The following is a 14,352-nucleotide window of genomic DNA, read 5'->3' as shown; positions in this document are numbered from 1 at the left end:
GCGCAAGGCCACACGTGGCTGTGCCTACCACATTCGACAGCCCAGCTCCAGAACGTGTCCGTCGCCGCGAAAGCTGGCGGCCAGCAGACAGCGCTGAGTTAGGGTCGCCCCGCCCGGCAGAGGCGAGCTGTCAGAGCTGGTCTCCTCCGCTCCCGCCCCACGGCCTTCACTTCCCACCCCCCCGCTCCTCGCGCTCTAAGGCAGCGGGGCCTTCAGTTGCCCCTGCTCCCCTCTTGCAGCTGCTCAGAGCCCCACGCACCGGCTCGCTTGCCTGGTTCTGTTACTCCCTTCCCTTCCCTCTCCTAAACCAGTGGCAAAGTCCTTTTCTTTTTCAGCACCTTGAACAAGATCGGACGGTCATGAATAATTCAATATAAATTTCCTTAAAACATTTTTATCCCCTAAAATATTTCCTGAGCTATCTTTATCTTGATATTTTGACTTCTTTTAGAGACATGGGTTTATTTACCAATTAAACTTCCATTTGGAGACAGTTGGAGTACAAAATTTAGAGCTAATGCTTGTCTTAGAGTACATTTTAAAATTTCAAGAGGGACTACGATTTTAAGACTTAAAGAATTTTTGGTGGTATTGCAGATTTGAATCGCCTTGCTTGTAAGCGATAAGAACCCAGAAATTTTGCTATGCATTTGCTAATTTGTGAGAATCACTGTTGCTAGTTTTCATCCGTGGTAAGGGAACATTTAAAACATGTTGGCAAGGCCTGGAGGATGGTTTGCATACTGCGCATCAGCAACTGTTTACTTCGACATTGAACGGGTAGTAGAACAGTAACTTAAAACCAAGATATATACGAAATGGAATACGGTTGACGTTGATGAAAAGATTACTTTATCTGGGTTTTAGGAACACCTGATCAAAATGCAGAAGCAGAAACTGCAGCTGCCCCAGCAGGCGCCCCCAGCACAGGCCCCGCCGGGGCCCCCGCAGCCAACGGCACAAGTGCAGGTGCAGCCCCCGCAGCCCACGCAGCAGCAGAGCCCCCAGCTCACCACGGTCACGGCCCCGAGGCCCGGCGCCCTGCTCACGGGCACCACCGTGGCCAACCTCCAGGTGGCCCGGCTCGTAAGTTCCGGTCGATACGCTTGTTTTTCCAGAGCAGCGTCTTCTTACGTTTTAACTGAACCGTTGTTGCTCGCTCAGGCCCTTGCAGGTATTATGGCGGAGTGACAAGTAAAGGCACGTTCGTTCCCCCAGGAACTTAAGTTCTCCTCGGAGAGGGCGAAACAGCACGTGGGAGACATTTACACAGTCACGCTTTCCAGAATGTCGGTGTCGCAGAGCTTATGGTGGCCTGAGAGACTGGGGGTGGGGTGGGGAGCGAGCCCGACCACGGAGAGAGGGCAGGCTTTACGTGGGGGGGGCAACGGGAGGGCGAGATGTGGCCCCTGGAAGGTGTCCCGGTGCTGCTGGGGCAGGGGCCAGGCACGAGGCCCGTGTGGTCAGAGCAGAGGGGAGGTGGAGGGGCGAGGGAGGCCCCAGAGCCAGGCTCAGGGGTCGCGGTGCTCTGCAGGCCCGGAGAGGCATCGAAGGTTTCTGAAGGAGGGGACGATGGTGTGGTGAAGGGGTGTCTGGGAACGCCAGCTACACTCGGCACGTGTCGAGGGGGTGTCCTGGAGCCCAGATTCTGTCACGTCAGGCAGACCCGTGCCCAGCGCGGGCGGCTCCCTTTCTGGCACTGGCGACGGCTAGCATTAGGGATCCTGCTCTGGGTCAGGCGCTGCTGTGGGCTCTCCGCCTGTCACCTGATGGTGCCGAGGCAGGAGTGGGTGCTGTGATGCCAGCTCCGTTTTGCAGGTGCAGAAGCCAAGGCAGACACCTTCGGGAACTTAGCCAGACCTTACAGCTTGTCACCCGCAGCACAGCTGTGACCTGGGGCTTTGGGGGCCCAGGCTCTGCATCCCGTGTGCTTCACTCCACTTAAGTCTGTAAGAGAGGGGATAGAAGCGGATAAAAACTGTGAAAGCAAGCTTGGTGTTACCTGTGTTCACAAGAAAATGCCAGTTCGAACGAGCAGAGTAGCAGTCGCGCACGATGGCCCGCCTCGGGGCAGCCCACGCCTTGGGCAGGGCTTGCCCGCGGGAACCGGCTCCCTCTGCAGAGGTTGTAGTCAGTTGAGCTAAGAAACGTGCCCCTTATTTTACCCAGTGATTCTATCTCTGCTATATCCTTAAGAAATGATAGAACAAGTACAAAGTAATAAACGTACAAACTTGTACCAGGAGTGTTAGGGGGACCCGAATCTCCATTACCGAGGAGTTGACTATAAATAGACTGTACAGCATGCACGCATGGAATAGCACGCAGCTTTGGAAAAGGATTGTTGTAAGAGGAGGAGAGTCAGGTTACAGATATCTAGAATTCATCCCATTTCACACACCTTCCTGGCAAGCCGCACAGATAAGGACAAGGTCTGGTGGGCGGGGTCTCATTTCCACATTCACACGTGGGCACCTTAGGGTTAGGGCTGATTTTTACTTCCTCGTATTTTCTTAGGTAGTCTGAGTTTTTGTATGTATAAAAACGGATCTACTTCCGTTTTCCTTTTAAAAAATATAACTTAAGGAAAAAAGTGCTTGGTAGCCGAGTGATAAGCAAGTCGCAGGAGGTGGAGACCGAGGGTGGCCCTTGGTGGGAGGCCGAGGCCGTGATCTCGGGCTGACCTTCCGTGGCCGCTGAGGGATAGGAGACGAGCGTAGGAAGTGAGGCAAGAGCGGGTGCTGTCAGGCCCTGAGATGCAGGAGGCAGAGACGCTCGCTGTGGGACAGGAGCGCATCCGAGCAGCAGTGCGCCCGGGCGTCCGGGGGCTGCCGAGCCCCGCTCCCTGTGTCCGCTGGCGACGGTCAGGGCACATAGGCGGCCCACAGTGAGCTGTTTTCCATTAGCTGACCGCCACGCAGCACCTTTGTGAATGTGTCAGTTTCTCACCACCTGACCGCTGGTGGGGGAATGTCTGCAGATGTGTGCAATGCTGAATGTCTCTGGACTCTCCCATTGTTTTTACTGTCTAGACCCGGGTCCCCACTTCACAGCTGCAGGCCCAAGGGCAGATGCAGGCGCCGGCGCCCCAGCCGGCCCAGGTGGCCCTGGCGAAGCCCCCGGTGGTGTCGGTGCCCGCAGCCGTGGTGTCCTCGCCGGGCGTCACGACGCTGCCCATGAACGTCGCTGGGATCAGTGTGGCCATCGGGCAGCCCCAGAAAGCCACAGGTGCCTGTCTCATGCCACCCCTCGCCCCCCACCGCTCTGCGTGCAGCCTTGAGTGGGGCTGACAGGCCTCTTCTAGTTAGTAGCTGTGGCCCACAGCCGTCTCGGGTGTGTCACGGTGTATTTCAGCAGAAGTGTCCCTCGATTTAACCGTTCACTTTCTTAGCTTCCCCAGCCTTTGTCCAAATGTTGTTGTGAACCTAGAAGCATTTTAAGCAGATGTAAGGGAGGCTTTATTTAGCTCAGCATCATTTCAGCGTGTAGTTTTCTGTACAGAAATCACTGAAGCTGAATTCACTGTGAGCCCTGAGACCTTGTCCCTACTCGGTGCTTGTGATTAAATGACCTGATCGGTGTTCTCAGGGCAGACTGTCGTGGCCCAGCCTGTGCACGTCCAGCAGCTGCTGAAGCTCAAGCAGCAAGCCGTCCAGCAGCAGAAGGCCATCCAGCCACAAGCCGCCCCAGGCCCAGCCGCCGTCCAGCAGAAGGTACAGGATTCCCGGTTGTCCCCTCTTTACGTGAGTCGGGTCCCGCTGCCAAGCGTGGGATGCACGGAGGTGGAGAGGGTCCTGAACCGGCCCTGCTTGGCTGCCTGGCCTCCACGCACCAGAGACCCCGTGGTTGTGGCCTTGGGCCGCACAGAGGACGGCCTTGGGGCTGGCCCTGGAGGGAGGGCGCGGTTCATGAGAGGGGGAGCCCCCATGTACTGCGGGCTCGTGGGGGCAACTGTGAAGGACGCAGGCTGTGGAACTGCATGACTGGGAGGGGCCGGAAGGACTCAGGGAAGCAGGTGTAGCTCCTGGTGTGCGACCCATCTGGGTGCACAGGAGCCAGCTGAGGACCATCTCCGTGTGTGTGTGTGTGCATGTGTGCATGTGTGTGTGTGTGCGTGTGTACACACGTGCTCGCCATCAGCGGATGGATGGGGAGAGGGGAGAGAGGGGAAGGGGTACTGTGAGAGGAGTGCTGTCAGCGACTCTCTGACTCAGAAGGCTGGGAGGCAGTTCTGAGCTGATTGAGGCCCCAGAGGCGAGTCCTCCTCGGAGGCGGGGGTTTGGGGCTGTGCTGGCGAGCGGGAACAGAGTGCAAGGCTCTCTGCTCCCCGGGGCTTCTGCCTTATCTGCTCCTGGTGACACAAAGCCTGACGCCCAGATGATGACGTCTTGGCTCTTGAACTTCGTGTTGTATCTGTGCTGTTTTCTGAACCGGAGCGAGCCAGCGCACTGTCCCCGTGCGCTGAGGGCTCTGCAGGCGGCTGGTGCCCCTTCCCAGAAACTGACAGACGCACAGAGACGTGAAGTGACTTCCGGGGAGGGGCGTGCGGGCTGGGAGGCACTGTGACAGGACGGAGACCGGGCTGGGTCATCGTGGAGGCTTAGCCCACGTCTGAAAGAGAAGGAGAAGGGCTTTAGCCAAAGTGCCCGTCGGTATGTTCACATAACTTGAAAGAAGACTTCTGAGACGTTAAAACTGTCCATAGCTGTGGCTTTGTAAACCGGGTATATGGGCCACATACACGCATGGCTTTCTGAATAGTATTTAAACGCTCCTGGCAGGGAAAACTGAAAATTAGACTAAATGTGTAAAGATTGTGCGTACAGGTTTGTTTCTCTTTTTGCTAAATAGTTTTGAGTATGGGCCAAATTCTTCAAGTTAGATTTGGGAAACTGTGCGTGTTTCCTGTATTGTCACGTTCGCTCGCTTACATGATGAGCAGACGTGGCACCAGGTGCCGCAGAGGATGGAGATGAAGCCCAGCCTGGGCCGTGAGGGGACTGCCCGGCAGGGGAGGAGATGGGCCAGGAGCCGGGGTGGTCACGCTGTGGGCGTCTGGGGGCAGTCGGGGCCCACGGAGGAGGCCCGGTGGCTCTGAGAAGGGGACCCAGAGCCTTGCCTGCTCCAACCCTGGGTGGCCTCTCTTTCCTCAGATCACGGCACAGCAGATTGCCGCTCAGGGCCAACCACAGAAGGTCACCTACGCCACCCAGCCTGCCCTTAAAACCCAGTTTCTCACCACGCCCATCTCCCAGGCCCAGAAACTGGCTGGGACCCAGCAGGTGCAGACCCAGATCCAGGTGAGCAGCGGGGAGCCCGAGGGCTGGGAGCAGACGCAGCGGGCGCTCGGAGGTAGAGCAGGGGGACGCCGCCAACCAGCGCCCCATGGAGAGCGTCATGGGGCCCCGCAGCGTGGCCTGGGAACTGCGCTCAGGTCCTGCTGCGGTGGCAGCCTTTGTGCTGCTGAGGTTCCTCCAGGGGTCGTGGTTGTCCCTCCGCTGTCGCCGGCTGCCCGGCACTGGCCAGCCCGGCATTGCATGTCTCCTGGGTCCTGGCATGCGTGACGCCCGGGTCGGGGTGCGGGGCTGTGGGCACGCGCACCCGCCGAGCCCCTGTGGTCCCTCAGCCTCGGCCCGTGCCGACCTGCCGTCTGCCTTCCTCTGGCAGCGGTGCGAATCTGCTGACCGTTGGGGCCCCTCCCTTGGGACGAGCCTGTTCGGGGGCTTCCCGGTGGGGCTGTATGTCCCGGGTGTCTGCCTTTGGGTCTGTGTGTCACACTTCTCCCAGCTTGTGCCTTATCTGCTCACTCACTTTACGAACAGAGCTTCTGAATTTGAGTGTATTGGAATTTATCAATCTTTTTGTGTCTGAATAGTGCCTTTTGCACTTTGCTTAAGAAATCCTTCCCAGAAGTCATGGTGCTGTTTCCTAGATCATCTTCTAAAAACTTGATAATTTTTTTGTTCACATTTATGTCTTTAACCTTCCTGGAATTGGTTTTTGGAGATGATCCAAAAATAGGGGCTCCGTTTTAAGTTTTCCACGTGAACACAACGCCCTGTTACTTTCACACTACTCATTCAGGAGTCCCTTCTCTCCCCCGGCCCACCGTGTGACCAGGCACGCGTGACGTGCGGTTCCTCGGGGGCTTCTCTTCAGCACCGTGGTCTCGGTCCCTGTGAGCCCACACTGCCCTCTCTTCATCACTCTGCTGCATGATGATTCTCGGCATCCACCTCCTGCTGTCGGGAACGTCCTGCTTTCCCGGCTCTTTGCACTTCCGTATCGATTTTGAGTCAGCTTATTTAGTATACACACTGTGGTCAAAACTGATGGGGTTTTTGTTAGAACTGCATTGACTCTGTAGATCAGTTTGGGGGAGAGTGGACATCTCTATAGCCTTGACTTCAGATTCACCAACATGATACCTCATTTGCTGTTTAAGTCTTCTTTAATGCCCTTTAAGTAAGTTTTCTGATTTTTTTCCATAAAGATCTTACTGCGTGTATTAGATTTATCCCTAAATAAGGGCATTTTCTGATACTCTGCTCTAAGTTCCCTCTTCTTGTCTGTGTCTCTAGGACACTGTGTGTTGACGTTTGCATCCCACGGCCTCCATCTGTTCTAGTTGGTTTGCGTTTCCCTTGTGTCGATCACATCACCTGTGAGTCCTGGCGGCCGCATCTTCCCCTTCGTCCTTCTCTTTCTCATTCCCGCCTCGTCATGCTGGCGATGCCCACAAGGCAGTGTGACAGGCGCAGACAGGAAGCTCGGCCACATCGTTCTCCTCGTGGTCGTTCTGCGGGTTGGGTTTTTTAAATCACCCTTCAGCACAGTAAGAAAATTCTCTTCTTTATCTAGATTGCTACAACTTTTTGTTCCTTTGGTTGTGGTGTTTTGTCTTTTTAAAAACCCTCTGTCTGCACCCCTCCCCTCGTGGTCCCTCCAGCCTCGAGGCTTTGAGCCCACCTCTGTGCCCATGAGTCCAGATTCGCATCTGCGGCCAGCTCTCATCCCGCCCAGGGTTTTAATGCTGGCTGCCTTCGGACGGCCCCCTGGAGGTGTGTGTCTCTGGTACCTGAGCCCCTCCTCCTGCAGCTCTGGGACAGCAGTTCTGTCTTCCCTGACCTTCAGCCTGTCCTGGGCCAAACCCTCCGCTGTTCTTCACGCGCCACACCTGGCCCAGCACGGATCCTGCGGTGAAGTGCGCTGAGACGTGCTTTGTGGCGACGTGGGGTCCCTTTGTCACCTCCAGGTCAGGTTTATCCGGGGTGTTGTGCCTACTAGTTGGCTTTGTCTGTCAGTTATGAGAGGGGTGAGTTAAAATCTCCCATTCTGGGACTCCCCTGGCGCTCCAGTGGTTGGGCCTCCGCGCTTCCACTGCAGGGGGCGCGGCTTCCATCCCTGGTCAGGGAACTGAGGATGCCACATGCCGCTTGGCACAGCCAAAAAAATGGAGGAAAAAAAACCCCTCCCATTCTGGTTATGGGTTTATCCGTTTTTCCTTATATTCCTTTGCTTTTTACATTAGGTGCTCTGTTATTAGCTGCACATAAATTAAAATTTTACATTTTATTATCTTGAAGTACTGTTTTGGTCTGGCAGCCTGTTGTGCCTCATGCCGAGAACTCCACCCATGTCACAGAAACGGTCGCTGGACGCCGCCTCACTGTCATTGTCCCGCGTCTCAGTTTTGGTCCTTTACCTGTGACACATTCACTCCCTTTATGGTGAGGCCTGGGTGGAACGGCCTTTAGCTTCCATTTTGTGTGGGTTTTCAACTTGTTCTGTTTTCTCTTTCCAGCCTTACTTACCTTCTCTTATTCCAGTTATGTATTTATTTTTTGTCATTCTGGGTTTTTTTCCTCCTCTGACTCGTTTGATAATTACATGTTTTCTTTCCGTTCTCTAAGTGGTTATCCTAAAATCTCCATGTGCACATGTACCTTTCCAAAGGATAGCACAAACCACCATCTCTGCTCTGCTCTGGAGCACTGGTCTGTCAACACTGTTGCTCCCTGGCCCTCTCAACTCACGTGCCGCTGCAATCACGCAGTTTCCTTCTATCCTGTTTCATTTTCACTTTTCATGTAAAATTACTTTTCTTCTGCTTGAAGTACACCCTTTGGAGTTTCCCATAGTGTTTGAAAATGCCTGTATTTCACTCTTGTTCCTGAAGGATGCTTCTGCTTGGTATGGAATTCTAGATGGACATTTATTTTCTCAGCACATTAACAGTACTCCCTGGCTCCTGGTCTTTTATTGTTGAGGAGAAGTCAGATGTTTGTCCAGCGGGTCGCTGCTTCGATGGTAACCTGTCTTTTCTCCCTCTGTTTCCTTTTGAGATCTTTTCTTTGTCTTTGGCGTTTTATAAATGCTGTGACGCTCTAGCTTGGAATTTGTTGATCGTCTGGAATCTGGGCATTGATCTATCTTGCCAGTTTAGGAAATGAGCAGCCGCTGTTTCTTTAGATGCCGCCTCTGCCCCATTCCCTGCCCTCCGTGTCTCTTCAGTCTCTGTGCTTTCCTTTCATTGTCTCTCTGTGCTACGTTCTGAGTAATGTCCTCTAACCTGTCTCCCATTTCACTGAGTTTTCCTTTCATTAGGTCTCATCTGCTGTTAAGCTTGTCCATTGAATTTTAATTTTGGTGATTATAAGTATTTTATTCTTCGAAGTTCTGCTTTTGTCTCAAGTCTGCTTGGTCTTTGTAGTCTCTTGTTCCCATATGTGTTTTCAGGCTGCACAGGACGGCACACTGTTTTGTGCGTGCCTGATAATTCCTCTATTTGAAGTCCGTGTGCATCTGATTTTACTTGTTTCTGCTGTTCTTGCTTCAGGAACTGTGGGGGTTTTGTCATTATAGGAGTTGTCTTCTTGTGAGCCAGTTTCCCTTGAAGCTCTGTTTGTGGGAAGGCTTTGAGGTCTGGGTTGAAGGTGGGTTCTTCCTTGTGCTGGGCTCCCATGGGTACCATCAGGACCATATCTGCTGTGGCTTGAGGGTTTGGTCTGCCAGCCTGTGTCTCCCCCTCCCCTGCCTAGCACCGAGGCCTAAGGCTGGCGGCTTCCTCACAGACCCTTTGAGTGCCAGGATCGCAGCTGCGGGGGGCATCGGGCAGCCCTCTTGTTAGCTCCTCCTGAGAGTGGGTTTGGACTTGGTCTCTTTGCTGCACCCGGGAGGCCATGAAAACCCAGTGTAAGGCTTCCCCTGCAGCACGTGGTCTCGGGCACGAGCTGCTGTAGCGCCTTCTCATGGCTCAGGGTCCCCCATTTGCTTAAGTTTTGGCACTACGAGCTCTGGACTTCCTGCAGGTTTATCGATGCATTTTAAGACGTCCCCTTGGTGTTGTGCGTGCCATCTCAGCATTTTCGTGGCTGCCGATCTGGGCTGTGGCCCATGCGCTGCGGTAGCTGACCGAGCATCTCTCCCATCAGAGGAAGCGCACAGGCTCACTCAGGGGTTCCTTTGATGTCAGTGAATGCGGTTCACAGTTTTTGATTCAAGTTACAGTAAACTAGTCAATGCCTTCTGATTCATTTTAATTTCCATGAGAACTCATATTTACTTGGGAGCTTGTCATTTGCAAGTACATCATATAATTTCACATTTCCTCCAGGATTATCTTGGGCAGGACTTATTTTCATCCCTGTTCCGCCAGTTAGAGACCTGAGGGGGCTTTCCATGGCCCCCAGCAACTACCCACTCGGGAGCGCCTTCTGCTTCTGTGAGCCGGTGTCCCCAAAGCCCTGAGTAGACACAAGTGGCCTGAATCGTCTTATTACAGCAGGACAGCAAGATAGGCAGGTTTATAAAAAGTGACCATTGGGTGGAAGGTTTTGTTTTATAAAGAGGAAGATCTCAATCATGATGAAGAAGAATGTCGAAAAATGGTGAAATAACCACTTCAGAGTTTGGGCGTAGATGTCTCTGGACTAGGGCTGAACCTTGGTGTTGGTCTGGGTCCCCTGACAGTGGGGGCACACGTGGAGTGGCGCCCAGGCACTCCATCTTCCATGTAACTCTCTCATATAGACTTGTAGCGATTTTTATAAAAGAAAAATGTGACTGTCTGAAATGTGAGACCGATAATAAGCTTCAACTTACGCGTGATTACAGATTAGAAAGGCAGTCGTTACTCAGTGCAAAGGTGAAATAACTTGTTCTCTCGGGGTTCCAGGTGAGCACACTTTTGAGAACTGCTATTTTGTGTCATCTGACCACCGTCTTTTTTTTTTTTTTTTTGCATTAAAAACTGAGAAGGAGAGAGGGCAAGAAATCTCATTTGCACACACGTTCATTTGGCGTCTCCATTTGGCTTTTTTGTTTTGTCCAAGGTTGCGAAACTCCCTCAAGTCGTCCAGCAGCAGACACCTGTGGCCAGCATCCAGCAGGTTGCCTCTGCTTCCCAACAGGTAGGACCTGGAGACCCGCCCGCAGCTGTCGGGGGTTCCCATGAAGAGAGTTCTTGCTTTTCATCCGAGGAAATAGAATTTTAATTCCTAGAGAACCGCTTGTGATTATCATAATACAGAAAAGAAAATTAACTTTGGGGAAGACACTTGATAGCTTGAGACTAGCGGGAAAAAAACCTGAACAAATGTGTTTGGACTCCGTGTCACATGTGCTGAGGGGGCTCATTTCTGGGCTCCTTCCTTCAGCCAGTAAACCTTCGGTGCATCCTGCCAGCGGAAGCCACCACACCTTCGTTTTAGGGAAACGAAGAAAGAAAACAGAATCCGTTCATATCGACCTTGGGTCTTAGAGTAGAAATACTACTGGGGACAGCCAGGACTTGGCTTCCCAACAGAGCCTAGCTTTCGGTTCTTACCGTTTTTGTTTTTTTTTTACTGCTAAAAATGTGGCTGTATGAAAGCAGTGCTTTAAAATAATTTTAGTCTGTTCAGAATCACACTGGTATGTAGATCTCACGAAACCAGATAGTATTAGAAGCCGGACCCCAGCAGCACCAGTGCCCGTCGTCATTTCCCCAGAGGCATCCACTGGTAGCCTAAAAGCAGCAATAATTTCGTTGTCTGTTTCTGTTTGGTTAGAAACCAGAGGTCCTACTGATAGGTCAGGTCGTGTCTACATTTCACGGAAGCATTCGCGCTAGTTAGGTTTCTAACCCCCACCCCAGGGTGTCTAATTTTCCATGTCCCCTGACCTGCGTCTTCTAGGAGATGTGTTTCTGTTTTGGTTCAGGCTTCCCCGCAGGCTGTGACCCTCACCCAGGCGACGGCAGCCGGGCAGCAGGTCCAGGTGATCCCCGCAGTGACAGCAACAGCACAGGTGGTCCAGCAGAAGCTCATGCAGCAGCAAGTCGTGACCACGGCGGCGGCCCAGCTGCAGACCCCCGGTGCTCCCAGCCCGGCCCAGGTGCCGGCCAGCTCCGACGGCCCGAACCAGCAGCCCAAGCTCCAGATGAGGGTCCCCGCCGTCAGGTTAAAGACGCCCACCAAGCCTCCGTGCCCCTAGTCGGGAGAGCGGCACGGCCCCAGGCGGGCCGCCCGTGCCTTCCACCGTCCCGCCAAGACGGGGTGGACTGACCTGCTGAGCCCAGGACCGTGCCCTGCAGGACGTCCAGCGCCTGGGGCCGCGGCCCTCAGCGAGCACCCCGTCACGTGCTGCGTGGCTGACTGAAAAAGCGGCAGTGGCAGTGTTTCCTCAGTGCTTTACCTTTTAGTTTCTCCTCCAGAGCAGTACTGCTGGGTCCTGAGAGCCGTTTAGAATTTCTCTGTTAGTGTGCAGTGTTTCTTGCACATCACAAGTAGCCATTTGGAAGGTGCAGTAGGAGGCATAAAATAGACCTCACGAAGCTAAGATGTGGTCTGACAGCATCTGTCTCTGCCTGGTTCTTTATTCCTAACTGAAAACACGTTACGGTCCTTCAAGAGGAGAAAGACTGTCTAACCTCAAAGGTGGGTCACCTCAGATCAGGGAAAACCTGGCATGCATTGAAGCACATTCATGACGCGTTCCCAGCTTGTGTTGAAGGGGAACCATCTGTGACTGAACTGTCATTGCAAAGAGCATCGCGCGCGGCTTCCCTCAGCGACCGGTTTCCACGTAAACGGAACCCTTGGGGCTGCTCCCCGTCCCAGCACGTCCGCGATATTTTCCCAGGTTTCGGATAAACTTGTAGTTGGACTTAGACCACTGAAGCAGCGCCAGCAAGCTTTGTGAGGCTCCTGTCTGGGAGTGGTTCAGGGCCCAGAGTGCTGTACAAGCGTTGTCACGTTGCAGATGGCACTGCTGGGTGCTCAGTGAGGCGAGACTCTTGCTAAGGGGGCGGCCTGCCATCGCCCCTTTGCTTTCGTGCCCAGCCCAGGCGTGACGTGCAGAGGTGAGAAGCCTCCTTGTACAGGTGGAGTGTGTATGCACCTACAAGTGTTACCCACAGAAGTGGGTGTGGTGAACTCTTCACACTAGACGGCCCTGTCTCGTATGTGAGCAGATCGCCCACTTGGGGCTCTGCATAAAGCAGAGAGCCGTGCAGGCTCTTTGGGGTGGGCGGCCCGTGGTGGAGGGGCAGAGAGGACGCCCTGGATTTGCTGTTTTTATTTTTTTTACTGTGGCAAGTGCAAAGGGCTTGATTGGCTGACGATGTCTGCTTACCTGGAAGTGTCCACCCAAGCAAAAGGCGCGTGTCTGATCACACCCTCTCTGCTCTCTGTGCCTCCTTTACAGTTTTGGTCCAGGAAATCAGGTTGTGTTAGGTCTGTGTGTACCTAGGAACAGTTCCGGCATACTGAGAGATTTTTCATTTTTCATCAGTCTGTTTCCTCCCCCTTTATATCACTTTATGTGACACAAAGGAAAGTGTCCTGTCCCGAATTTTTTTGTTTCCCATCAATATATGTGGACAATAATATGGCGATTGATCCCTTAGTGAAGCCAACCGGGCAGCTCATTTTTGAGTTCTTGGTGAGAAATTTGGAAAAAAGTAAAGGTCAGTTGTTCCGAGTGGACAGGATTTAACGTTCTAGTTAATTGAACATATCAAAACAGAACACTATAATTTGCCTTCTAACTTGTTCATTGTGGGTTCAGCACGTGCTGTAATGAGAGAGTACAGCACGCAGGAGGCTTTCTGTGTTTCGTGTCTGGGTACTGAGGAGAGTTCCTACTTTTTCTTTTTAAATCCTCAAATGTGCAGAACTAAAAAGGAGTTCTCCTTTTCAGCTTATCTTGTGCAGCCTGTTGGTTTTGTTCTTACCCTTCATGGGGTGTTGACGGTCTCTTTGTAGGTGATGGTGAAGTGTTGAGTGTTTAGAATATCCTAGACATAGCTGCCTGAGTAGAAGTCCTCTATTAATCTAGAACACTAGAAGAGAATTTAGAAAAATCTCTCAAAAGCTTTCTAAGAGAACAGAACTAGGGTCTGACTATTTGCAGTGTGGGACTCCTGCCCTGTCTTACTATGTGAGTGAAAGAAGTGTGTTTTCTTCAGCGATTCCCTGTTGCAAAATATGGGACAGAAAATAGCGTTACTGGTATCAGTCGATTTAGTTAACATCTAGATGTCAGCATTGACCTCATAGTCTTCTACAGTGTCATTTAGGTAAAGGGTCCAGTGTATTGTTTTCTTCGCTTTCTGTTTTAAAGGTTAAACTTTCCATATTTAAGAATAAGTGTGGGGCTTCCCTGGTGGTGCAGTGGTTGAGAGTCCGCCTGCCGATGCAGGGGACACGGGTTCGTGCCCCGGTTCGGGAAGATCCCACATGCCGTGGAGCCGCTAGGCCTGTGAGCCGTGGCCGCAGAGCCTGCGTGTCCGGAGCCTGTGCTCCACAATGGGAGAGGCCACAACAGTGAGAGGCCCGCATACCGCAAAAATAAAATATAAAAAAAAAATAAGTGTGAGTTTAGGACGATGTTTTCCAGGCTTCCTCAGATTGTTACTGTTGTCAGAATCCCACATTACCTTGTAGAACAGGGTTCCCGCCCAATGCATGGTAAGGATTGAGAGAAATCTTCAGAACATAAAATATAAAGACAGCAGGCAAAAACACCGTCAAACTGGAATTGGCTACCACGGAAAGCAGTCGCCCAGTTTTTCTTTTAATCAGAGACACTTGTTCCAGGGACGCCGGGTGGTGGTTGGAGGATCCAGGGCCGGGGGAAGCAGGAGGCTGGCGTGAGCCTCCTGAGGCAGGGGCTTTCCCTTTTTTTTGCCACCTTCAGGACTTTTTGTTAACTGTTGTAACCCGATAGCTGTTGTGTTTTAAAATATAAAGGAAGAAGACCGAAATTGTAAATACTTTGTAAACAATCGTTTGTACTTGAATAGTAGGGTTTTAAAGGGCACTGATATCCCACCAGACAAAAGGTGTAATAAATTGACCTTTTTATATG

General features: G+C 52.5%; 1 protein-coding gene across 10 annotated transcripts in view; it reads left to right on the top strand.

The window, feature by feature from the left end:
- EP400 (E1A binding protein p400) overlaps positions 1–14,352 on the top strand; it is a 114,677-nt gene extending 100,325 nt beyond the window's left edge. For 9 of the 10 annotated variants that reach the window (XM_082641629.1, XM_082641635.1, XM_082641637.1 and 6 more), the window contains 6 exons: positions 868–1,086; positions 3,033–3,228; positions 3,589–3,713; positions 5,154–5,300; positions 10,335–10,412; positions 11,203–14,352. In XM_082641629.1, coding sequence (XP_082497755.1) covers positions 868–1,086; positions 3,033–3,228; positions 3,589–3,713; positions 5,154–5,300; positions 10,335–10,412; positions 11,203–11,475 — 1,038 coding nt within the window. In that variant the 3' untranslated portion in view covers positions 11,476–14,352. The remainder of the gene's footprint in view (positions 1–867; positions 1,087–3,032; positions 3,229–3,588; positions 3,714–5,153; positions 5,301–10,334; positions 10,413–11,202) is intronic. The other variant, XM_082641636.1, reaches the window with a different exon arrangement.

The sequence above is a fragment of the Mesoplodon mirus genome (assembly GCF_964341445.2).
Source record: "Mesoplodon mirus genome assembly, chromosome: 13".
Lineage (NCBI taxonomy): Eukaryota > Metazoa > Chordata > Mammalia > Artiodactyla > Ziphiidae > Mesoplodon > Mesoplodon mirus.
Note: the sequence above shows the minus strand (reverse complement) of the source record. Positions and strands in the feature narration are given on the sequence as shown.